This window comes from Brienomyrus brachyistius, chromosome 2 (assembly GCF_023856365.1).
Source record: "Brienomyrus brachyistius isolate T26 chromosome 2, BBRACH_0.4, whole genome shotgun sequence".
Lineage (NCBI taxonomy): Eukaryota > Metazoa > Chordata > Actinopteri > Osteoglossiformes > Mormyridae > Brienomyrus > Brienomyrus brachyistius.
The window spans coordinates 35,953,591-35,979,456 of NC_064534.1; the positions used below are offsets into that span (position 1 = coordinate 35,953,591).

The 25,866-nt window shown below is 38.4% G+C and overlaps 1 protein-coding gene, 1 long non-coding RNA gene and 3 other non-coding genes across 13 annotated transcripts; 4 read left to right on the forward strand and 1 right to left on the reverse strand.

Annotated features, from left to right (window-relative positions):
- The first annotated feature begins 797 nt into the window (after positions 1 to 797).
- Positions 798 to 916, forward strand: LOC125736906 (5S ribosomal RNA). The gene has a single exon (XR_007396173.1). It is a non-coding gene; the product is annotated as a 5S ribosomal RNA (ribosomal RNA).
- A 1,079-nt stretch (positions 917 to 1,995) lies between these two features.
- Positions 1,996 to 2,114, forward strand: LOC125735101 (5S ribosomal RNA). The gene has a single exon (XR_007394400.1). It is a non-coding gene; the product is annotated as a 5S ribosomal RNA (ribosomal RNA).
- Positions 2,115 to 4,940: 2,826 nt separating this feature from the next.
- Positions 4,941 to 18,763, forward strand: LOC125715370 (histone-lysine N-methyltransferase SETD5-like). Of its 9 annotated transcripts, XM_048986820.1 has the most exons (19): positions 4,941 to 5,401; positions 6,525 to 6,648; positions 6,792 to 6,954; positions 7,094 to 7,286; positions 7,463 to 7,516; positions 8,582 to 8,668; positions 8,938 to 9,009; positions 9,219 to 9,305; positions 9,573 to 9,644; positions 9,854 to 9,940; positions 10,208 to 10,279; positions 10,489 to 10,575; positions 10,843 to 10,914; positions 11,124 to 11,210; positions 12,648 to 12,719; positions 12,862 to 12,970; positions 14,208 to 14,278; positions 16,797 to 16,883; positions 17,005 to 17,142. In XM_048986820.1, exons 2-18 carry the CDS (start codon positions 6,531 to 6,533, stop codon positions 16,809 to 16,811), a joined length of 1,518 nt encoding a protein of 505 aa, XP_048842777.1. In that variant the 5' UTR covers positions 4,941 to 5,401; positions 6,525 to 6,530; the 3' UTR covers positions 16,812 to 16,883; positions 17,005 to 17,142. The 9 variants fall into 9 exon arrangements, with proteins under 9 accessions (XP_048842777.1, XP_048842749.1, XP_048842754.1 ...); XM_048986792.1 differs by lacking the exons at positions 8,582 to 8,668; positions 8,938 to 9,009; positions 9,219 to 9,305; ... (2 more) ...; positions 10,208 to 10,279; positions 10,489 to 10,575 and adding exons at positions 7,945 to 8,031; positions 14,364 to 16,620; positions 18,218 to 18,763 and having other exon boundaries at positions 4,949 to 5,401; positions 17,005 to 17,067; XM_048986797.1 differs by lacking the exons at positions 8,938 to 9,009; positions 9,219 to 9,305; positions 9,573 to 9,644; ... (1 more) ...; positions 10,208 to 10,279; positions 10,489 to 10,575 and adding exons at positions 14,364 to 16,620; positions 18,218 to 18,763 and having other exon boundaries at positions 4,949 to 5,401; positions 17,005 to 17,067.
- A 4,557-nt stretch (positions 18,764 to 23,320) lies between these two features.
- On the reverse strand, positions 23,321 to 24,983 carry LOC125715721 (uncharacterized). The gene is made up of 3 exons (XR_007384157.1): positions 24,325 to 24,983; positions 23,443 to 24,197; positions 23,321 to 23,409 (listed from the first exon to the last, which is right to left on the reverse strand). It is a non-coding gene; the product is annotated as an uncharacterized LOC125715721 (long non-coding RNA).
- A 412-nt stretch (positions 24,984 to 25,395) lies between these two features.
- LOC125734716 (5S ribosomal RNA) lies at positions 25,396 to 25,514 on the forward strand. Its single transcript, XR_007394019.1, has one exon. It is a non-coding gene; the product is annotated as a 5S ribosomal RNA (ribosomal RNA).
- Positions 25,515 to 25,866: the final 352 nt, after the last annotated feature.

Here is a 25,866-nt window from a genome sequence, read left to right on the forward strand (position 1 = left end):
ACACACAGTTTTAAACAAAGTACTGATATTATTCCTCTTCAACTGACCGCTTTGTTTTCTATGCAAAAACCACTTCGCCACAGAAGACTCGATATTATTGGCATAGCAAGTTCTGCTCTTCTCCTTTCAAAACTTGCTAAAAGCTGTATTTAAAAGAACAGGTTGGCCGGGGTAATTCACACCCTTCAATGCCAGCTTAATGTTTAGGTTAGTGGGAATCACAGAGGAATTAGGGATGGAAACTTCTTTGCTGGTGGTAGAAGCGGTCTGGTGAATTTTTAGAGAGAAGAGGCCGTCGATGTTTGAATGTAGAAAATTGTTCTGGCTGCAGCCTGCAGTATGGACTTGTTGGTGTGTGTAGCTCCCAGTGTTCTGACAGCGCGACGTTTTGGGGAAGCATGTGATTCAGCAGCAACCAGTGGGCTTCGTGCGGCGGAGATTTTGTGGCTGTTAGCGGAGTTGATAACAGAGGGTCGTTAAGAGAAGCCTGCATGCAGTAGGCAAAGGAGTAATGTTTGCCGGCGGGGGACGTGCGGCGATTAACCTGTGCGGTAGTGAAAAGGAGTTAAAAATAAGGAAGTGTGCGGATGCGGAAAGAATGGAATAATTGTGGTAGGCTGCCGGCTGAGTAGTTTGGTGAATGTTTGGTGTGGGTCCGGCGCTGCCGATTGGATGGTGGGGCTGGAGTGTGAGTCAGATAAAAAAAAAAAAAAAAAAACAGGAGTAGGATCCACTTGGACTAACTGGCATGTATAGAGGAGTGTAATGCAAAAGGGCTGTTTTTGGTAGCATCTCTCGCTTACGGCCATACCACCCTGAACATGCCCGATCTCGTCTGATCTCGGAAGCTAAGCAGGGTAGGGTGTGGTTAGTACTTGGATGGGAGACCACCTGGGCATACCAGGTGCTGTAAGCTTTTCTCACTTTTACTTTATACAGGGGGCGCTCCACTTCACGATTAATTTAAATCTATCACTCCCCTTCCATTTTACTATTTTATATATATATATATATTTTTCTCTCATTCATAAAGGCAGCTTTTACACACCGTTTTACTCTAAATACTTCCTGGTAATTCTAGGTGCTGTAAGCTGTTCGTGCCTTTATTCCACCAGGGCGCGATCTTCTCACAAACTTGAAGACTGTCACTCCCCATTCACGTTTTACAACTTATTGTTAATGATAAAGAGACAGCTTTTTACACACAGTTTTAAACAAAGTACTGATATTATTCCTCTTCAACTCACCGCTTTGTTTTCTATGCAAAAACCGCTTCGCCACAAAAGACTCGATATTATTGGCATAGCAAGTTCTGCTCTTCTCCTTTCAAAACTTGCTAAAAGCTGTATTTAAAAGAACAGATTGGCCGGGGTAATTCACACCCTTCAATGCCAGCTTAATGTTTAGGTTAGTGGGAGTCACAGAGGAATTAGGGATGGAAACTTCTTTGCTGGTGGTAGAAGCGGTCTGGTGAATTTTTAGAGAGAAGAGGCCGTCGATGTTTGAATGTAGAAAATTGTTCTGGCTGCAGCCTGCAGTATGGACTTGTTGGTGTGTGTAGCTCCCAGTGTTCTGACAGCGCGACGTTTTGGGGAAGCATGTGATTCAGCAGCTACCAGTGGGCTTCGTGCGGCGGAGATTTTGTGGCTGTTAGCGGAGTTGATAACAGAAGGGCATTAAGAGAAGCCTGCATGCGGTAGGCAAAGAAGTAATGTTTGCCGGCGGGGGACGTGCGGCGATTAACCTGTGCGGTAGTGAAAAGGAGTTAAAAAGAAGGAAGTGTGCGGATGCGGAAAGAATGGAATAATTGTGGTAGGCTGCTGGCTGAGTAGTTTGGTGAATGTTTGGTGTGGGTCCGGCGCTGCCGATTGGATGGTGGGGCTGCAGTGTGAGTCAGATAAAAAAAAAAAAAAGAACATTAGTAGGATCCAATGGGACCAACTGGCATGTATAGAGGCGTGTAATGCAAAAGGGCTGTTTTTGGTAGCGTCTCTCGCTTATGGCGATACCACCCTGAACACGCCCGATCTCATCTGATCTCGTAAGCTAAGCAGGGTAGGGTCTGGTTAGTACTTGGATGGGAGACCTCCTGGGAATACCAGGTGCTGTAAGCTTTTCTCACTTTTACTTTATACAGGGGGCGCTCCACTTCACGATTAATTTAAATCTATCACTCCCCTTCCATTTTACTATTTTATATATATATATATATATTTTTCTCTCATTCATAAAGGTAGCTTTTACACACCGTTTTACTCTAAATACTTCCTGGTAATTCAAGGTGCTCTAAGCTGTTCGTGCCTTTATTCCACCAGGGCGCGATCTTCTCACAAACTTGAAGACTGTCACTCCCCATTCACGTTTTACAACTTATTGTTAATGATAAAGAGACAGCTTTTTACACACAGTTTTAAACAAAGTACTGATATTATTCCTCTTCAACTGACCGCTTTGTTTTCTATGCAAAAACCACTTCGCCACAGAAGACTCGATATTATTGGCATAGCAAGTTCTGCTCTTCTCCTTTCAAAACTTGCTAAAAGCTGTATTTAAAAGAACAGATTGGCCGGGGTAATTCACACCCTTCAATGCCAGCTTAATGTTTAGGTTAGTGGGAGTCACAGAGGAATTAGGGATGGAAACTTCTTTGCTGGTGGTAGAAGCGGTCTGGTGAATTTTTAGAGAGAAGAGGCCGTCGATGTTTGAATGTAGAAAATTGTTCTGGCTGCAGCCTGCAGTATGGACTTGTTGGTGTGTGTAGCTCCCAGTGTTCTGACAGCGCGACGTTTTGGGGAAGCATGTGATTCAGCAGCTACCAGTGGGCTTCGTGCGGCGGAGATTTTGTGGCTGTTAGCGGAGTTGATAACAGAGGGTCGTTAAGAGAAGCCCGCATGCAGTAGGCAAAGGAGTAATGTTTGCCGGCGGGGGACGTGCGGCGATTAACCTGTGCGGTAGTGAAAAGGAGTTAAAAAGAAGGAAGTGTGCGGATGCGGAAAGAATGGAATAATTGTGGTAGGCTGCTGGCTGAGTAGTTTGGTGAATGTTTGGTGTGTTTGATAGTTAATGAAACATAGTTCAAATTCAACAGTGTCAGCAGTCATCCACTATGCAGGGAGACTACAGATTCACTATAACGACCCCATTTATCTGCTAGAATTATTTAAAAATTGTTTTTGACAGAATAAAGCCTTAGTTATTTTAATAAATATGTTTTTTCAGTAAATGTATATTCATGCTCATGTGCACAAACACACACACACACACGCAGACCGGTGGTGAGGGGCTTTAGAGTTTAACTTTAGGTCTGTGAAAGTATAGGACCGCGATGTGTATACAGACCCCAAAACATACTAACTTAGTCGTTCATGAGTCTTATTGTGAAAAACCACACAAAATAGACTTGTAAATTTTAAAGAAAACAACATTAACAGCTTTTGTTAATGTTTAAATGTATAAAAACTTTAGATGTGTTTGTTAAACAGTCAAACAAAAATGTGTTATTTTAAAGTAGTATAAAATATAACCTTAATTTTGGACGCAAGATGAACAACCTACACACACAGACACACACACACACACACACACACACACACACACAGCAAAACCCCAAGCATGCGCACAACCAAAGGTTGGGAAGTGTGCTTTCCTTATCTCACAAGTCATGGAAGGGTGGGAGGGGGGCCATATAAGTTGGGGGTAGGAACTGTGGAATCAGGCAAGGGTGTAAGAATTTAGGATATAGTCTTGTTATTTTAAAGAAGGTGTACATGATTATTTAATTACATTTAATAGCAACCAGTAAGCTGCATTTACACATTAAATGCAAATACACATTAAATGCAAATACACATTAAAACTTTAAAGAATGGTAATATAACTTGACCATAGTTTTTAGTTACACAAATATTTTAAAAGGTAACGTGAAAGTTTTTCAAAGTAAGATGTACGAATGTTTTAAAAGGTAACGTGAAAGTTTTTCAAAGTAAGATGTACAAATGTTTTAAAACGTAACATGAAAGTTTTTCAAAGTAAGATGTACGAATGTTTTAAAATTTGACATGAAAGTTTTTCAAAGTAAGATGTACAAGTATTTTAAAATGTAACATGAACGTTTTTCAGATAAACAGATGTTTTAAAATGTAACATGAAAGTTTTTCAAAGTAAGATGTACAAATGTTTTAAAACGTAACATAAAAGTTTTTCAAAGTAAGATGTACAAATGTTTTAAAATTTGACATGAAAGTTTTTCAAAGTAAGATGTACAAATGTTTTAAGACGTAACATGAACGTTTTTCAGATAAACAGATGTTTTAAAATGTAACATGAAAGTTTTTCAAAGTAAGATGAACAAATGTTTTAAAATGTGACATGAAAGTTTTTCAAAGTAAGATGTACACCTTCTTTAAAATAACAAGACTATATCCTAAATTCTTACACCCTTGCCTGATTCCACAGTTCCTACCCCCAACTTATATGGCCCCCCTCCCACCCTTCCATGACTTGTGAGATAAGGAAAGCACACTTCCCAACCTTTGGTTGTGCGCATGCTTGGGGTTTTGCTGTGTGTGTGTGTGTGTGTGTGTGTGTGTGTGCGTGTGTGTGTAGGTTGTTCATCTTGCGTCCAAAATTAAGGTTATATTTTATACTACTTTAAAATAACACATTTTTGTTTGACTGTTTAACAAACACATCTAAAGTTTTTATACATTTAAACATTAACAAAAGCTGTTAATGTGTTTTCTTTAAAATTTACAAGTCTATTTTGTGTGGTTTTTCACAATAAGACTCATGAACGACTAAGTTAGTATGTTTTGGGGTCTGTATACACATCGCGGTCCTATACTTTCACAGACCTAAAGTTAAACTCTAAAGCCCCTCACCACCGGTCTGCGTGTGTGTGTGTGTGTGTGTGTGTGTGTGTGTGTGTGTGTGTGTGTGTGTGTGTGTGTGTGTGTGTGTTGGTTTTTATGATTTATCAGGACTTTTCACCTGATTACGTGCCGACATTATCGGGACATTTGGGATTATGAGGACAGGGACGGTGTCCTCATAATTCCTGTAATACAGATGCATTTATCTAAGTTAGAAAACCCCCCCTGCAAACTTTGGGGCCAAGTCCTCTTACACCACAAAACCACGAAAACCAGTTCACACAGTGTAAACTCTGCATTCAGCATCGCGCCCTCTGTAGGCTGGAGCCGGAGAAACACCAGAATAACACTTGCGTTAAGATTTACGGCTGCTGATTGGCTAGTTCTGGACTAGCCATCTAAGGTTGTGATTGGCTGAGAGGTATGTCATTCACTGCGAATCCTCGTTTCTATCGGTGGACTTCAGCAGGAGACTAAGAGGACACTACAATATCCTGTAATATCCAAGTCGTGGAACAGACTGTAATCAGGTAAGAAAACTGTTTTTATAATAGAATAATAGACTAAGTTTTCTTTTCAAATTGCTGGAGTTAAATGCAAATTCCAAGGGGTGTACCCATACATAAAATGCACGGTTCGATACAAACTTCGGTTTTGGATTCATGGTTCGGTGAAATTTCGGTACAGCAGGGAAAACAGAATATGTTTTTAAATTATTTATTTTTAATACTGAGACCACCAACTCATTTATAAGATTAAAATCTGTCGACGTGTCTGATTAACAAAACCCAAGAGACTTTTATTCGCACATTGTAAAAATAAATATGTAAAATAAATAAAAACATCTAAAATAAAACATCATAACTATAATGAAAAACTTCGGTTTTGGATTCGTGGTTCGGTGCAATTTCTTTACAGCAGGGAAAACACAATCCAATTGTCGCCTACTTCCGAGTATGGCCGCAGTTACGTAGCGATAATTTTTATGCCAGGTTAGAATTTTCTGGCAGAGCTGCTTAAATGCCATACGGAGAATAACTTGCGGAGGTTGTTTCTGCCTTTCTCTGGTCGCACATACACTTGGATGATGTCGTCTCAAATCAGTTAGCATGTCGGATATGTTTCCAGCAACCGAGTTGGGTATAACGGAGCCGGGAGACTGTCTTGGTCTCGCCGATTATACACTCTCCAGTGCTGGTGTACCGAAGTGATGTACCGAACTCTACGTGACGAATACGTGCACCGGCACTGCCTACACATTCCTAATCCCTGTTAATACGGAAGCATTATCTGCATTGCTTCGAAATTTACAATAAATACCAGATTGTCGATCGTATTCTGTTTCAAAGGTGAACACTATGTAGTCATTAAGTGCAGATAAAGCGATTTCATTGTGTAAATATTGCACCGAGGATGATTCGGTGTCGTGCGATAAGTCCTTAGGATAGTATGGCTGTATCTGTGCTCTTTAGGTTAGCTCATATCCAGAATTCATTTGGTAAATTCGATTTCCCAACAAACTTTATTAGTCATTCGTTCTTACTGAATTACATTTGTAGAATAAAAGGGATGTCATGCATTAAATATCTGCTTAAAACATAAACTAAATAATATAAACTGAATATATGAATAAACATCAATCATTCTTCACAGGAGGAGATGGCTTCTTCGAAGTTGAGAAGTAGAAAACTTTCTCCAAAACAAGAGGCTGCATATTTTATATCTGCATGTAAAGACAAAGATGGACTTTATGTGAAATATATAAATTCATATAAAGGTAAATTTAAAGTTTGTGTACGAATATTTGATTTTATCCAGGGTTTTTTTGTGTATTAATGTTATGGTGCTTATTGTTAACAGGGATCATCGTGCAGGAGCATTCGAGGCTGATCTTAATCTAGTGTTTGCTATCTCTTGTAGGCCGTGGGGTATACAGCAGATTCCATTTTGAGAGGGGAGATTTTCTTCTGGAATACAGAGGGCAACTCATCAGCAGGCATGAATGTGAAAGTAGACAGAAAATATATCATGATGCCCTCAAAGTGTTCATGTTTGAATTTTATTTCAATGGAAAATTGTTTTGGTACGTATGACATTGCATGTTCTTTAACATAATATAAGCCTTTGGTGACTGCTGACATACTCATTTTTAAATGTCTTTAGTGCTCTGATATTTACTAGAATATGGTAGTTTTTCTGACTTTTCACTTTATGTGATACAGCATTGATGCTGCCCGAGACGATGGCTCCCTTGGGAGACTGGTGAATGATGACCATGTTAGCCCAAACAGCAAAATGAAAAAAATAACCATATCAGGAAAGCCCCATCTATGTTTATTCGCAACCAGAAGCATTAGTCCTGGAGAAGAAATTACATATAACTACGGTGACTCTGACTGGCCATGGAGATGCAAGGTATTTAGACATGAAAGAACCATTTAGAAATAATCATCCTTCTGCAAAAGAAGGGTGAAATCCAGATATGTTACTTAAGTGATTAAAAGTATTTTCATTAGTTTATATTCTTTTTCTCAAGCCTTTCTCATTGACAATGATTATCGTATATCATAATATATAACTAATATTTACAGGTGGCTACTGAAAAAGACCAACTGCACCCAAAAGAGCAGAGCACATCAAGTGAGGTAGGGAGGACAGGGAAAGTAATTCAGTTAAACTCTTGTATGTGTGATTATTAGGTTTAAGTAGTTGGAGATATAGATGTGTGTTGAATGAGGATATGCAGAGAGAATGCTGGTAATTCTCTGTCCCTGCAAAAGGGAGATCAGCGTGTGAAAGTGTGCTTGACAAAAGCATTGTCTGTGAGGATATGGTGTTGATGAGAACTGCAGAGATTACTGGGATTTTGTGTTTCAACATTGTGTGAAACAATGCTTAGATATTAGAAATGCAGTTCTGTCAATGATAGTTTTATGTAATTTTTTTTGTACTGATTTAGTTGTATAGTTTTGCTTATGTGTGGTAGGAGCATTTAATTGACTGTTAACATTCTGCTCTCTCCAGCATTCCTACCATGTGCAGTATGGAATTATATTTTTATTTGTGTTTCTAGAACATAACCGATGTGGGAATGACTACGAATGTCCAGTTGTTGCCAGAAGGACAGCATGCAGATGTCCTAAGAGAAGAGACAGAAGAGGTAAGTGTGTAAACACAAACCTAGTTTGGCGGTACACTAGGTTTTAAGAGGACCCTGCAAATGTGTTTCGGCGTAGAGTTTTATCAGTTGTGTGTGTATATAGTGTTTGACAGAAACATGGACTCGGGGGTCTTCTTAATATGAAGCTGTAATTTATGTCATAGATGGCCTTTTGCTGTGTTTTTGAGCGGGTTCACCACACTGGAACATAGACCACTTATAGCAAGCAGTGTTTTGCATGAAATATTGTTCTGAAAACTATTTTGTAGGCTGTTTCTGAGGGAGACCCCTGTGCCAATACTCTGATGGATACCTCATCACTTAGCAAAGAAATGGAACAGGTGATTTGCATTATGTGCCATGCATTAGGAGCTTAGATATTAGAAATGCAGTTCTGTCAATGATAGTTTTATGTAATTTTTTTGTACTGATTTAGTTGTATAGTTTTGCTTATGTGTGGTAGGAGCATTTCATTTACTGTTAACATTCTGCTCTCTCCAGCATAACTACCATGTGCAGTATGGAATTATATTTTTATTTGTGTTTCTAGAACATAACCGATGTGGGAATGACTACGAATGTCCAGTTGTTGCCAGAAGGACAGCATGCAGATGTCCTAAGAGAAGAGACAGAAGAGGTAAGTGTGTAAACACAAACCTAGTTTGGCGGTACACTAGGTTTTAAGAGGACCCTGCAAATGTGTTTCGGCGTAGAGTTTTATCAGTTGTGTGTGTATATAGTGTTTGACAGAAACATGGACTCGGGGGTCTTCTTAATATGAAGCTGTAATTTATGTCATAGATGGCCTTTTGCTGTGTTTTTGAGCGGGTTCACCACACTGGAACATAGACCACTTATAGCAAGCAGTGTTTTGCATGAAATATTGTTCTGAAAACTATTTTGTAGGCTGTTTCTGAGGGAGACCCCTGTGCCAATACTCTGATGGATACCTCATCACTTAGCAAAGAAATGGAACAGGTAATTTGCATTATGTGCCATGCATTAGGAGCTTAGATATTAGAAATGCAGTTCTGTCAATGATAGTTTTATGTAATTTTTTTGTACTGATTTAGTTGTATAGTTTTGCTTATGTGTGGTAGGAGCATTTCATTTACTGTTAACATTCTGCTCTCTCCAGCATAACTACTATGTGCAGTATGGAATTATATTTTTATTTGTGTTTCTAGAACATAACCGATGTGGGAATGACTACGAATGTCCAGTTGTTGCCAGAAGGACAGCATGCAGATGTCCTAAGAGAAGAGACAGAAGAGGTAAGTGTGTAAACACAAACCTAGTTTGGCGGTACACTAGGTTTTAAGAGGACCCTGCAAATGTGTTTCGGCGTAGAGTTTTATCAGTTGTGTGTATATAGTGTTTGACAGAAACATGGACTCGGGGGTCTTCTTTATATGAAGCTGTAATTTATGTCATAGATGGCCTTTTGCTGTGTTTTTGAGTGGGTTCACCACACTGGAACATAGACCACTTATAGCAAGCAGTGTTTTGCATGAAATATTGTTCTGAAAACTATTTTGTAGGCTGTTTCTGAGGGAGACCCCTGTGCCAATACTCTGATGGATACCTCATCACTTAGCAAAGAAATGGAACAGGTAATTTGCATTATGTGCCATGCATTAGGAGCTTAGATATTAGAAATGCAGTTCTGTCAATGATAGTTTTATGTAATTTTTTTGTACTGATTTAGTTGTATAGTTTTGCTTATGTGTGGTAGGAGCATTTCATTTACTGTTAACATTCTGCTCTCTCCAGCATAACTACTATGTGCAGTATGGAATTATATTTTTATTTGTGTTTCTAGAACATAACCGATGTGGGAATGACTACGAATGTCCAGTTGTTGCCAGAAGGACAGCATGCAGATGTCCTAAGAGAAGAGACAGAAGAGGTAAGTGTGTAAACACAAACCTAGTTTGGCGGTACACTAGGTTTTAAGAGGACCCTGCAAATGTGTTTCGGCGTAGAGTTTTATCAGTTGTGTGTATATAGTGTTTGACAGAAACATGGACTCGGGGGTCTTCTTTATATGAAGCTGTAATTTATGTCATAGATGGCCTTTTGCTGTGTTTTTGAGTGGGTTCACCACACTGGAACATAGACCACTTATAGCAAGCAGTGTTTTGCATGAAATATTGTTCTGAAAACTATTTTGTAGGCTGTTTCTGAGGGAGACCCCTGTGCCAATACTCTGATGGATACCTCATCACTTAGCAAAGAAATGGAACAGGTAATTTGCATTATGTGCCATGCATTAGGAGCTTAGATATTAGAAATGCAGTTCTGTCAATGATAGTTTTATGTAATTTTTTTGTACTGATTTAGTTGTATAGTTTTGCTTATGTGTGGTAGGAGCATTTCATTTACTGTTAACATTCTGCTCTCTCCAGCATAACTACTATGTGCAGTATGGAATTATATTTTTATTTGTGTTTCTAGAACATAACCGATGTGGGAATGACTACGAATGTCCAGTTGTTGCCAGAAGGACAGCATGCAGATGTCCTAAGAGAAGAGACAGAAGAGGTAAGTGTGTAAACACAAACCTAGTTTGGCGGTACACTAGGTTTTAAGAGGACCCTGCAAATGTGTTTCGGCGTAGAGTTTTATCAGTTGTGTGTATATAGTGTTTGACAGAAACATGGACTCGGGGGTCTTCTTTATATGAAGCTGTAATTTATGTCATAGATGGCCTTTTGCTGTGTTTTTGAGTGGGTTCACCACACTGGAACATAGACCACTTATAGCAAGCAGTGTTTTGCATGAAATATTGTTCTGAAAACTATTTTGTAGGCTGTTTCTGAGGGAGACCCCTGTGCCAATACTCTGATGGATAACTCATCACTTAGCAAAGAAATGGAACAGGTAATTTGCATTATGTGCCATGCATTAGGAGCTTAGATATTAGAAATGCAGTTCTGTCAATGATAGTTTTATGTAATTTTTTTGTATTGATTTAGTTGTATAGTTTTGCTTATGTGTGGTAGGAGCATTTCATTTACTGTTAACATTCTGCTCTCTCCAGCATAACTACTATGTGCAGTATGGAATTATATTTTTATTTGTGTTTCTAGAACATAACCGATGTGGGAATGACTACGAATGTCCAGTTGTTTCCAGAAGGACAGCATGCAGATGTCCTAAGAGAAGAGACAGAAGAGGTAAGTGTGTAAACACAAACCTAGTTTGGCGGTACACTAGGTTTTAAGAGGACCCTGCAAATGTGTTTCGGCGTAGAGTTTTATCAGTTGTGTGTGTATATAGTGTTTGACAGAAACATGGACTCGGGGGTCTTCTTTATATGAAGCTGTAATTTATGTCATAGATGGCCTTTTGCTGTGTTTTTGAGCGGGTTCACCACACTGGAGCATATACTACTTATAGAAAGTAGTGTTTTGCATGTACATTAGGTTTTAAGAGCATCGTGCAAATGTTTCAGCATGTCATAAATGGTCTTGTACAGTGGTTTTAAATAAGTTCGCAACAATAATGCCATAAGGATGCACTGGATGGTCATGGAGAATACTAGATTACTGATGAGTGACTTTAATTATTAATTCCACTAGTTGCTACTTAGAATATATATAATATTCCTTAGTTTTCTGTAATTAAAATAGCTTTTGATGAGTGACACAAATTTAAAAATAGAAATAGATCTGCAAGACCTAAGTCTTACAGTACTATTGTTCAACTGATTCAATCACGTGAACTTCAGCTGATTATCTATGGGTCACCAGATCAGAAACCATAAGCATCTACTGTGTTTAGGAATAAGCATCTACTGTGTTTAGCTTATTTAGTTTATTTTAGTTTATTTTGCACTTTGTGTATTGTAGGAGCACAAAACGCCAAACTGATTCTCAGTTGAATTGGGACAGTGGGGAGGTACAGACACCATTTAATTGAAGCTGTTGAACTGTATGTTACATGTTATAGTTTTCTAGTTTTTGTAAACGATTTCATGACCTCTCTATATCTCCTTAATGATTCACTAAGTTTATTTATTCATATACTCCAATGAGTAGAAATATTACTTCAAGAAGCTGGCACATGGGGCGGTATGGTGGTGCAGTGGTTAGCACTGTTGCCTCACACCTCTGGGACCCAGGTTTGAATCTCCACCTGGGTCACATGTGTGCGGAGTTTGCATGTTCTCCCCATGTCGTCGTGGGGTTTCCTCCGGGTACTCCGGTTTCCCCCCACAGTCCAAAAACATGCTGAGGCTAATTGGAGTTGCTAAATTTCCCATAGGTGAGCATGAGTGAATGGTGTGTGAATGTGCGCTGCGATGGGCTGGCCCCCCATCCTGGGTTGTTCCCTGCCTCGTGCCCATTGATTCTGGGATAGGCTCCGGGCGACCCAGTAGGATAAGTGGTTTGGAAAATGGATGGAAGCTGGCACAAATAATTGCAAGAGTTGTTTCTGTTCCCATAAGCATGTGTTTTATGCATTGACATTGTCTGAGAGGTCAGTGATCTTGGTCCTAAGCCTGCCCAAATTATGAATTATGACAATGATTCTAGCAGTTTTTATTGACTGCTGGTCTAGATATTATTTTTTGTGTTTATCTGAACTTCTTCATTTAATCTGTTTTGAAGGTAGCCACCAAACTTGATTTTTGCAAGACAGGGGGTCACAGATCATCATTTCCAAATGAGAATGTTGAGAAGGTAATGCAAGGTTTTAATTATACTTGACATGTAGGTGTGCCATCTACAGAATTATAGTGAGATATTGTGATTTTTAGTGTCATTTTTAAAAAGCCTTTAAGAATTCCCACTCAGAATGTAATTTCCTTTTTGTTTTGTTCAGCAGCCCTGTAAGCATGAGGTCATCCATGCAAATTTTTCAAGCATGGACAAATGTTCTGCATGTTTTGGACCTGTGGCGCCACTCAAGTGGATTGGTCTGAGGTGTAAAGGTCAGTAACAGTCCTTGCAAGTATTTAAGATAGTAAGTAATATTATGCAGGTTTTTTTAAAGTGTTTCTTATGCAGTATTTGTCAAATTGTTACTTTGCTAGATTAGTGTCATTGAAGGTGATTTTGGATTGGTGGAGAAAAACTGGAAGGTGTAATTCAGGTAGTAAAGGTAGCATTTGCCCTGTGTTCTCTGACTTTGAATTGGGAATGTTAACACTAAATTAATTAATGATCGCCAAAGTTCAGATTGTCTGATCACCAGTCTCAGTTAGATGATTCATTTCCCATAAACACAAAGTGATATGAAGAGGTTTTATCATTCAAGCCAGGAATGTTTTTACTTGTGTATATGAAGGCACAGTAGTAGGAATATACCACAAGAATGCACCATAATAATACACAGAAACACCTCCAACAATGAAAAAAGGAATGCTGCTTTATCTGACAGTTATGCCATGCATTGCAAAATGTGCAGTGCAGAGTAACATTTGTATGGGTTAATGAGCCCTCAAATACAAGCATAAACAATGTGTTGTTTATATACTTAACTAATTTAACACCATAAACAAGTATACCTTTTCTATCACAAATAATGAAAAACCCCATATCTGAAGTCTCTCTACAGGCTTTTTATATAACCCAGGTTACTGCCAGTTATCTTCTTTGCAGTGCACTTTGTCTTGTAGAGTAGTTGAGTACAAACTTCCCATTCAAATATTTGTTACTTCACAGCATCCTAAAGATAACTCACTATTTGCAAACATGATTGCTGTTAAGACCTGGCATTAGCTATTCATCAAAAAACTTTACTTTTCTGTCTCAAAATTACTTGGTAATATTGAGACAATGTATTGAGAGGTAATATTGAGAGGTAATATTACTTGTGTTTCATGAATCCTAATTGTGAGGAAGTGTATAAGCCCTGGAATCATCGCTTATGACTAAACTGTTTTATATTGTTACATATGTAATTATCATCCATAGACCCAATGTTAAACTGGCACTTTTTTAGCTAGGGCATTCTTTGTTTTTACATTTTTATTTATATAGTGCTTTTACATAAACTCAAAGACGCTTTGGTATTTTGTGTGTGTGTTTTTGTTATGCCTATCAGTTAAGGGTTTATCTAATCATGGCCTAATAGGGGTTGATTGTGGATTAAAGGAATTAGCCACAATTTGTGTCCCTATTTTAAATACATTTGAAATATGAGTACAATTTATTTCTCTCTTATAGTGTGCTCTAAATTTTGGCACAAGAACTGCTTTGCAAAATTTGAAAAGAATGATGAAGAACCACTTTCATGGGTGAGTACAGTATATTTACAGTTTTACTTATGAACCATCTCTCTTCACAAATGCTACATAGTGATTTTCTCTTTTCTGATACTAGGATATAGGATTTTCAAGTTCTGATGAGGAAGTGTCACTCTCAGATGAGGAATATGTCCCAGACTCAGACAGTGAATCGTGCAGTTCAGTGGAGTTAGCAGCAGGATATGTAAACAATGTCCAAAACAAATGTTCCTCAAATGAACAGAACGTGAAAGTTGCCACCTCAGAGTGCACCAAATCTCAGAAAACAAAGTTGAACCAGGAAGGTGTAAGCAAAGGTTCACAGTATTTGAAGGCCAGGGAAGTGTCTTGTTTAAATGAGGATGATTTATTTTGTTGTCTGGAGGAGTTGACAAGTGGAGAATCAGACAATGAGTCAGACAGTTCTGCAGAAGGGACAGATTTACTTTCAAGCACCAGTCAAGTTAAACGCCTTTCAGAGATCAAAAGATCATCAAAAGTTGACGTTTTAATTAATAGATCAGATCGTGTTTCTTTGCCCAGAAAAGACCATAAAACACCTACAAGTGAACAGCAGTTGGAAATAATAGGTGGTACTAGTGCACTTGATTTGCCTGGAGATTATAAGGATGTATCAGTGGCAGGAGCAAAGGGTAACATGGCTGGAGCTGAGAAATGTCTTCAATCATCAGACATTTCTTGTTCTGAAAATAAGAATTACTGTTACATTTGTGGGAAACCACAGTCAAAAATATCTCGTCATTTAAAAACCCATTTGACTGAAGTTGAAGTTGCAGAAGCACTGTCATTTCCAAAACGCTCAAAAGAACGCAAAAGACTACTAGAAAAAATTCGGAACAAGGGGAACTATCGGCATAATTCCAATGTATTAGAGAAAGGAAATGGGTTGCTTAAAGTAAAACGAAGGCCAAACAAAGATTGTGATTCAAAACAGTTTGTGCATTGTATGTACTGCAAAGCAATGTTTGGGCGTAAAGAACTATGGCGACATGTGAGAAGATGTTCCTCAAAGCCAGGTTCAGTAAGTGAACATCAGGGACGGACCAGAGTGTTGGGTTTGGCTGCCATGGCAGAGTCTACATCTTTGCAGCAGATATCTGGAGGAGTTTGGAAGCTCTTGAGTGCAATGAAGCAAGATGACATATCTTCTGTTGTACGCAATGACTTCTGCATTCTTCAGCTAGCGCAGTCATTCTTCAACAAACATGGAAATGACCCTACCAAGTTTGAATATATTCGTCAGAAGCTTCGAGAAATTGGGAGGTTTTTGATAACATTGCGCAGTGAGTCCTCTATATACAGCCTTGAGGAAGCTATAAAACCAGCTAATTTCCAGCATGTTATTGAAGCTGTGAAGAAAGTGTCAGGTCATGACGAAGAAAAAAACTACTACCAAAGGCCAAGCCTAGCATTGAAATTGGGCCACACATTGCAAAAGGTCTGCGAGCTCATCCACTGCAGAGGTCTAATGGCAGAAGATGAAGAGTTAATTAAGTCAACTGAGACATTCAGAAAGCTATATACCACCAAGTGGTCTGAGCTAATATCACACAGGGCTTTAAGCACAATGAATGAAGCAAAATTCAATAAACCGTCAACACTGCCTTTCACTCATGATGTTCAGCTCCTTCATAAACACCTGGAAACTACTGCCAATGCAGCATCTGAAAACCTGAAAAAAACATCATCATCACAAAGTTATGCAGAACTTGCAAAAGCTACCCTTGCAAGGGTAATTATTTTCAATCGTAGGCGTGCCGGTGAAGTATCTAAAATGCAGCTCAAAAGCTTCCAGGAAAGAGAGAACACACTACTTCACGCAGATGTTGCAGTAGGTCTTTCCAAATTTGAGCAGAAACTCTGTAGTCATTTTAGTAGAGTTGAAATCAGAGGTAAAAGAGGTCGAAAGGTTGCTGTCCTCCTCACACCAGATATGGTAGATGCCCTAACACTTCTGGTGAATAAAAGAACAGAGTGTGCGGTTCAGGATAACTGCTTCTTGTTTGCTAGACCCAAATGCCAGAGTCATTACAGAGGTCAAGATTGCTTGCGGCTCTATGCAACTCAGTGTGGTGCTCAAAATCCACAACATCTCAGGTCAACACATTTGCGCAAACACGTGGCCACTCTATCACAAATTCTTAATTTGAAAAACAATGAATTAGATCAAGTTGCTGACTTCTTGGGGCACGATATTCGTGTACACCGTGAGTATTACAGGCTTCCAGAAGCGACAACTCAGCTGGCAAAAATATCCAAACTTCTGCTTGCTATGGAAAAAGGGTGTCTCCCTAACTTTCAAGGCAAATCACTCGATGAAATTGAAATTGAAGGTACGCTTTTGTACAGTATCTACTTCTATGTCCTTTTCATGATAAATATGTGAAATCTGAGCACATTCATCTGGATTGGTTAACTATATGCACCTCAGATACTTTTAAAACATGAGCATAATATGTTTTGTAGCATCATTGTCCCAGTTTAGTTCAATTTGATTTCTTTGTTTAAGATGAGATCAACTTAACTGATGGCAGTGATGGAACTGAACCTGACAGTGATACAGAGGATGCTACCTTGGGCACACCAAGACTGAATGGTATTTTTAAAGTATTTTCATGCATTCTGCAGTGTTAGCAGCATATTCAGTTTATTTTTCTTCCATGTTCTACTAGAATTGTTTGCATGTATACTGACTGAGCAGTTCCATATTCTTACAGAAAGTCAAAGCATTCAGCCAGCTACAGAAGATAATGCTGGAGGCTCAACAGATTCCATCAGTGGTAACTTTCAGTATAATTCCGATTTTTTTATGGAAAGAAGCTTGATTACCGAGACAATAAGTTTGTCCACTGCTAAGTGGTATATTTGGCTGGCGTTGTGGCACATCTTACACGTTGCCATAGATTCTGATGCTTTTGGGACTTGTGGCAACATGAATGGTGTTCCCCAAAGCCATTTGTAGTAAAGGAGTGAGGAAGGGTCTGGGTTTTTGGTTTGCCTTCCAGAATCTCACAGGAGATGTCTCAAGGGGTTCGTATAGCTAGAGAAGACAATGCAACAGTTGTGACGTGTAGGATGGAGACTGGCAGTGGTGAACTCTTGTCTGTAAGATTCTCATCCTTCCTCCAAGGTTTATAGCTGGTATCAGCATCTATATATTAAAGACCAATTTAACTATGCCCAAGTTCTTGTTCAGGCATGCCCTACTAGGAAGTGAATCTATGTTGGGATTTTTTGGCAGGTGATCAGTGGCAAGAAAACCTTGTAGTCTGTACAATCATCATAAGAGTAAAGCAACACAACTGAGTCAGGACTTTTGTCACAGGTCTCTAGGGAGGTCATTTTTCTCAGTGAGTTTTAGTGGTGGGGGACCTTTGCTGAAAAAGAGCCATATGGAGAGCTACTCTGGATCAATCTGCATTTCCCTCTGTCTCCCATCAAGTAACATTCATGTAGTGACATTCATGCTGTTTCTCTTATTTGCAATATTCTATGTGTTGAATTCTTGCCTTATTTAGCCAGTTAATATGTGTAATTAATTTGGGTATGACCTGGGTATGAATCCATCTTTAAACCATTGTGAAGCTCAGCTTTCTAAACCTTGGATAACATAACTTTTAAATGTCTGTGTGCTAATTAAATGGAATAATGTTAAGTTTAACATTACTACAGATTATAGCACAGGAATTCTGGTGTCATTCTTCATAAATGACTATTTTTATATCCTTTGTAATTAATACACAAATTTAGCTTTTCGATACAGGTTGTATGCATTCTTTACTGAAAGAACTGCCCTACACATGCAACTGTAGTAAATTATATCCCAGCTCAACATTATCATTCTCAGCAATCTCATGTATAACTACTTCAGTTATTTGTATGTGTTTGCATCTAAATAATACTGACTGATTTGTTTTTTTTCTGTGACAGTGGGCCAGGTTTTTACAGCAGCAATTAAAACCTCAAAGAAGAAGTCGCGAACACAGTGGTCAAAACAGGAGGTGACAGCTGTATTGAAACATTTTAAAGATCATATAACCAAAGGAAAACTGGCAACAATGGCAGAGTGTCAGCAGTGCAAGTCAGCTGAGGACCCTGTTCTGGCAGGGCGCACTGTACAAAATATAAGAGATTTTGTTAGAAATAGAGGGATCACACTAAAAAGGAAAACCATGTCTAATTGAATATATATTATTTTCTATAGAGGCAAAAATGCCAAGGAGAAAAATATTGTTTATTTCTAATTTTTGGGGAGTAAAGAATTTGCCCTCGTGTCATGCACTCTTAAGTTGCAGAAAGTCTTTTGTTACAAGTTATAATAAAAAATTAATTATTTTAATATTAATATTTTAATTTCACGTTAGTACTTGTGCATAAGTAATCTGCATTTCATTAATCAGGAAAAAAGTCATTTTTGTTTTTGTGCATATTCGAGGTCCAATAAAACATCACTGACCTTCTAGCACAGTGAATGGACATGTTTGTGTGTGTGTTCATTTGATGTCCTGGAAAATCATGTATGACCTCACAAACAATGTTCTCGTCGTAGGAGGGAGTTTCTTGGGAGGTTCCCATATGCTACCATAGTGTCAGGTGGTAATGTAAAGAGCTTCATTTACTTTAGAATTAATATGAAGTGATATTTGTGTTGTGCAAAGCAAAATAATTTTTTTGATGTTTACAGCACTTCTCTAGAGCAAAGGGAAAGGTGGGTCCCCTAAAACCATGTTTCAACTGGTTTGGGAGGCAAAGTCCTCTTAAGACTTAAAAACCCGTATGTGTGTGTGTGTGTGTGTGTGTGTGTGTGTGTGTGTGTGTGTGTGTGTGGCACATGCATTCGTTTGTCCGTCCGTCTGTCTGTGGTCAGTGTTAGTTGTGAACTGTGTGCTTGGTTTTTTAGTCCTGCTCTCTGTTTAGCCTAGTTCCTTAGTTGTGTTACTTAATGATTTCTTTAGTTCAATCTTATTTCTCCCAGCTAGTTTCGGACCCCTCACGGCCTTTTTGTTTAGTATTTTACCCCAGGGTGCTCTGTTTTTCTTTAATAAACCCCATTTTCGTCTTGGAGCTGCTAGTGGATCATCACCTTTTCCTGTCTGTGCCATAAAAGATTAGCCTTTTCAGAAAGTATAGGCAGTGCTGTGCTTTGCCTACTACCACTTAGACGTTTTTTGTTGCAAGCACAGGTCACAGACCTGTCTTCAAATTTTATATTGCAAGTTTAGTGACAAACACCGAAAATAATTGCCAGGTCACAAGCACAGACCCCCTCTAGCCTTTAAGACAAGGGGGCAAATAAATAATCCAAGTGTGCAGAAAATCAATAAAATGAAAATTAGACACAAACTAATTCAACTCAAGAAAGAAAATATTATTAAGCTAAGAGAAGTAGAGTTTTTAAGTTTACCATTCATGTAGTACTGGAGACTCACTCAGACCATAGAATCATACAGAATAGCATTAAAGACACAATTTAGTAATTTAAGCATCCAAAATGAGTAAAAGAGGGGCAGGGCGACTGCTCATTTGTACTACTCCCTGTATACTTTCTCATAATGCTACACCATGGGGTTCCTACAACAGGCCTTGAAGAAACCTCTGTCCGGGACAGGTTACTTGTCATACAGGTGGACCACAGTCATCATCAATGATGAGATAAATACCTATTTCATTAAATGATTTAAAAAATAATACTTGAATATTCTAATGTAATTCAACATGTACCGGCAAGAAACCTTCATCATACAACACAATGTTTTAAGCAGCAGACATGCTTTAATCACAGGACTTGTTCACCATGTCACATTAGGCAAACAGTCTTGTCCTGACAAACTGCAACTACTGTACAAGAGACGTATCCAAGGAACGGTCATATATAACATGCCTTCAGAAATTCATGACACACTGTCTGATATTGCAATACAGTTCATAAAAATGCCCGGGGCGAACCTAAAACAAAAGGAAGATGACACTTCACGATTCTAATACATATATCACTTAATTTCAGAGTACCGCAATTCACTTAACTTCTACTACAAGAATCCCACACCGTCATGCCAGTTAAAATCAGGCTCAGACGACGCTTCTAGCTGCAGAAGAAAAATACATTTGTGACCAACTTAAATTCGGCCTCAATGTCTGCCTCTTAAAACGCGACGCTTCATTCCCAATATATTTGTCTAAATACAAATAGATTTCATAATGCGGTCGATTTGTTGAGCAATACATGATCTGTCTATACATATCCAGGCGACGGCTTTTTGTTCCGCTGATACAATCATGTTACCTTGTTAGCTTTGACATGAGGTGACATTACAGTGACATTGTTTTAAAATACTCTACAGTAAAATAGAACAAGTGTAAGGTGATTAGAGGCTACTTGAATAAAATTAAAGAATGTCGACAAAACAGAATGAGCCTTTAAATGTTTTACGTTAAAGAAAAGCGTCTATGTTTGTATGTTAAACACCTGTTGGCATAAGCGCATGCAGTTTACGACCGTATGCTTCTCCATCACCTATCAAACACTAGGCCGACGGTGCTTAGACAACCACACATAACATGCAAACCAGAAAAATATGCACATGCTTCTTGTGGATTTCAATAGTTTTGTACGTTTATTTTTTATTTATTTAAATGTCGATTAGGTTTTCTTCTAAACCGTGTATTTACTGAATGAAAAATACAGCAAGCTTTAAGACCAGCTAAAGATGTTATTGCTAGCCAGCTCCCTCCTGGCGTTGACAGCAGCATTAAGAGCAAATGTACACGAACCTGGCTAAAGTGTCTCGGGGATAGTTAGATAGTAAAAACGTCAGAGCCCCCGATAGGTGGTAAAGTAAGAAAATGAAACTTCGCTCACTTTTCGCTCAGAAATCTCACTGCAAAGTGGATGATGACTGGTTCTGTTGAATTAGGACTAAGTTTCATTAAGTGTGACAGATGGTGCAGCTCAGTTACCGGTGTTAACATGGCATCCTCAGTAAGCATCTCAAATCAGGCACCCGGATGCTATAAGCATAGGCCTTGGGGGTCACCTTGTAGGGAAGTCAACATTTACTGAAAAGCCATCTTTATTAAAAAATAACTAAGCCTTTATTCTTTAAAGTCTTTAACGTGTTTTATTGCGACTGCTAAATGTAGTTTACTAGCTCCTACTGTTATAAATTAAATGCTATTAATCAGCTGCACTCGTAGTTACAGCTTTCTCTGGACCTGACCCTACACTGGGTACATGCATGGGGAGCATTGCTGACATAAGGATCTAATGCCTAGGTGTCGAGTCTCACGGTTAAAACTCCCAGTCCCCGTGTGGCTCAGGGTTCATCAGCTGTTAAAGATTGGTAGATTCCATGAGAGGTACCCCTTTAAATACGGTTTATTCCCACCACCCCACAAAATTAGTACATTTTAAAAACACAACCGTGCTACATACATATAACAAAACATATGCACAACTTTTATTTTGAATAATAAAACACCCGGTCATGGTACATTTTAAAAACTCATTTGATAAATGTACACAAGCTTGAAAAATAAAACACACGTATACATGATACATTTTAAAACACTTGTGCAACTTTGAAAATAAAAAAACTTCATATTACATTAACAAAATCTCCTTTGATAAAATCCCTACAAACTTTTTACAACTTTGCTTTTGTAAAATAAAAGCCATGTTCATATTAGATTTCAAAACTAATTCACAAAATGAATGCATAAAACTTTGTACATTTTAAAAATACGTTTGGGCTGCAAACATATAACAAAATGTTTTTGTAAAACACCCAAACATCTTACATCTTAAAACATCTGTACATCTTACTTTGAAAAACTTTTATGTTACGTCTTAAAACAGTTGTACATCTTACTTTGAAAAACTTTAATGTTACATTTTAAAACATTTGTACATCTTACTTTGAAAAACTTTCATGTTACATTTTAAAATACTTGTACATCTTACTTTGAAAAACTTTCATGTCACATTTTAAAACATTTGTACATCTTACTTTGAAAAACGTTCATGTTACGTCTTAAAATATTTGTGTAACTAAAAACTATGGTCAAGTTATATTACCATTCTTTAAAGTTTTAAAGTGTATTTGCATTTAATGTGTAAATGCAGCTTACTGGTTGCTATTAAATGTAATTAAATAATCATGTACACCTTCTTTAAAATAACAAGACTATATCCTAAATTCTTACACCCTTGCCTGATTCCACAGTTCCTACCCCTCACTTATATGGCCCCCCTCCCACCCTTCCATGACTTGTGAGATAAGGAAAGCACACTTCCCAACCTTTGGTTGTGCGCTTGTGCGCATGCTTGGGGTTTTGCTGTGTGTGTGTGTGTGTGTGTGTCTGTGTGTGTGTCTGTCTGTCTGTGTTTGTGTCTGTGTAGGTTGTTCATCTTGCGTCCAAAGTTAAGGTTATATTTTATACTACTTTAAAATAACACATTTTTGTTTGACTGTTTAACAAACACATCTAAAGTTTTTATACATTTAAACATTAACAAAAGCTGTTAATGTTGTTTTCTTTAAAATTTACAAGTCTATTTTGTGTGGTTTTTCACAATAAGACTCATGAACGACTAAGTTAGTATGTTTTGGGGTCTGTAAACACATGGCGGTCCTATACTTTCACAGACCTAAAGTTAAACTCTATAGCCCCTGACCACCGGTGTGTGTGTGTGTGTGTGTGTGTTTGTGCACATGAGCATGAATATACATTTACTGAAAAAACATATTTATTAAAATAACTAAGGCTTTATTCTGTCAAAAACAATTTTTAAATAATTCTAGCAGATAAATGGGGTCGTTATAGTGAATCTGTAGTCTCCCTGCATAGTGGATGACTGCTGACACTGTTGAATTTGAACTATGTTTCATTAACTATCAAACAGTCTGCAGCTCCGTTACCGTTGTCAACTTAGCATTGTACTCCAGCAAGCATCTCAGATCAAGCTTGTAGATTATATAAGCTGGGGCCGTGGGCACCTTGTAGGATGTCTTTATTAAAATAACTAAGACCTTATTCTTTAAAGTTTTTAATGTGTATTTGCAGCATGGTGCTAAATGCAGCTTACTGGTTGCTATTAAATGTAATTAAATAATCATGTACACCTTCTTTAAATATAATTAAATAATCATGTACACCTTCTTTAAAATAACAAGACTATATCCTAAATTCTTACACCCCTGCCTGATTCCACAGTTCCTACCCCACACTTATGTGGCCCCCCTCCCACCCTTCCATGACTTGTGAGATAAGAAAAGCAGACTTCTGCCTGCCTGGTCGGTCATTTCTAGCTGCTATTTAGGTTCTTCCTCAAATCCTGTTGCCTAAATGACTTATATTCCACTCATATTAATTTAAATCAAAACAATCCTTATACATTTTAATAAAAAACGTGAACTATATATGTTTGGTGTTTTTTTGATTGAGCAAACTCTTTTGTGTTTTTGTGTGCGTGTCCGATACAACTGTAGTTTGTATCAACTTTTTTTTTAGTTTGACCTCCGGGGTGTGTGTTTGTCCGCATGCGCGTGAATAAACATTTACTGAAAAACGTATTTATTAAAATAACTAAGACTTTATTCTGTCAAAGTTTTAAAAAATGTGTTTTGATGCATGTCACTAAATGCTGCTTAATAGTACCTAACCGGGGCTGCTCCCCCAGAGACAGTTGCTAGTCCATTTATTCTTTTAAAGACTACTGATTCCAATTTGGTGCCATATGCTTTTATCTTGTAGGCCGTAGGATAGCTCCATTTCTACCAGCTATAGGCCATGGTACGTCTGGGCTATTATGCTTAAATTCTTTATTAATTAGCGTTGGCTATGTGCTTTATAACACTGCTGATTCAGGTCTCTTGTAGATTTTCTCTTGACTGGTCAGCGCAGTCTCTCTCTTGTACATAGAAAAAACAGAGAATACCTATTATTAGAATGTTATTTTTAATTTAATTTAATTTAATTTAATTTAATTTAATTAATTAGCATTTTTATCACGCGAATAAAAGAAATAATATACTCACCGGGTAAGGCCTGGATGAACCTCTTTGGCTGGCAGGAAGGGTAAGACCTCGAAGATACTTGTGCCTCTGCCCTAGGAGGAATAGGCCCCCCCGCTCGCCGCAATATCAACCAGGTGCAGTCATATCGTTTCTCTGTTAACCCATATCTGTACTGTCATGTATGAAAACAGGATTTACTGGGAGACAAGGTGTCCAACTTGATGTATGGCCCAAGTCGTTAGAGACGGCCTTCAAAAGTGTGGCCCCATACGCTGATGTAATACAAACGCCTGCGTGAGGAAGAAACACACATACATTGTCAAAACTAGCGCCAAGCGTTTTTATTGGACGACAGACCCTCCACCTCCTCCTCCTCTCATTCTTTGCTCCAACTTTATAATTTTCTCCCAGAGTCTCAGTCTCTCAGAGTTTCTCTCAGACTCGCGCAGCGGGAGGGCTCTCAGCTCTCCGGCATCGCTCTCTCCGAGGATTATCCGAGCCCGCGGGGACCTTAGCGCAGTACCGCACCAGACACAGGGTTCTAAGGCCTTTGCTGATTCTCCAAAGCCCGGGACCTTACCGCGGTACCGTAACACCAGACACGCCGTACGCTCACGCTCCATCAGGTAACCCACCCCCGCTCGGCCCCGGCTGTGCCCGACAAAATAATAACTTATTAAAATAACACACACACACACTCATAAGCACTCTCCTCAATATAGCACTCTCCTCAATATAATTTAAAAATAAAATAATTAAATAAATCATTTAAAATAATTTATAATAATAATAAATAATAATTTAATTTAAAATAATAATTAAAAATAAATAATAAATCATTTAATAAATAAATAATTTAATAAATAAATAATGAAATAAATAATAAATAAATAATAAATACAACTCCCGTGACGTCACATCGTACCACCACAACCAAGCCCCGCCTACACAAGCCCCGCCCACAAGTGACCTTTTGACCTGACCTGTCAATTTGATGGAAGCGGTATTCCATCTCTCTCTAGGATCCAATGAGACCAACTGGCATGTATAGAGGCGTGTAATGCAAAAGGGCTGTTTTTGGTAGCATCTCTCGCTTACGGCCATACCACCCTGAACACGCCCGATCTCGTCTGATCTCGGAAGCTAAGCAGGGTAGGGTGTGGTTAGTACTTGGATGGGAGACCACCTGGGAATACCGGGTGCTGTAAGCTTTTCTCACTTTTACTTTATACAGGGGGCGCTCCACTTCACGATTAATTTAAATCTATCACTCCCCTTCCATTTTACTATTTTATATATATATATTTTTTTTCTCTCATTCATAAAGGCAGCTTTTACACACCGTTTTACTCTAAATACTTCCTGGTAATTCTAGGTGCTGTAAGCTGTTCGTGCCTTTATTCCACCAGGGCGCGATCTTCTCACAAACTTGAAGACTGTCACTCCCCATTCACGTTTTACAACTTATTGTTAATGATAAAGAGACAGCTTTTTACACACAGTTTTAAACAAAGTACTGATATTATTCCTCTTCAACTGACCGCTTTGTTTTCTATGCAAAAA

Excerpts from the sequence above, each read along its gene's own strand:
- LOC125715370 (XM_048986792.1), top strand. The coding sequence starts at position 6,531 with ATGGCTTCTTCGAAGTTGAGAAGTAGAAAACTTTCTCCAAAACAAGAG. Across the intron at positions 10,915-11,123 it reads TTAGCAAAGAAATGGAACAG|AACATAACCGATGTGGGAAT; the intron begins GTAATTTGCATT and ends TTGTGTTTCTAG. Across the intron at positions 12,720-12,861 it reads CAAATGAGAATGTTGAGAAG|CAGCCCTGTAAGCATGAGGT; the intron begins GTAATGCAAGGT and ends TGTTTTGTTCAG.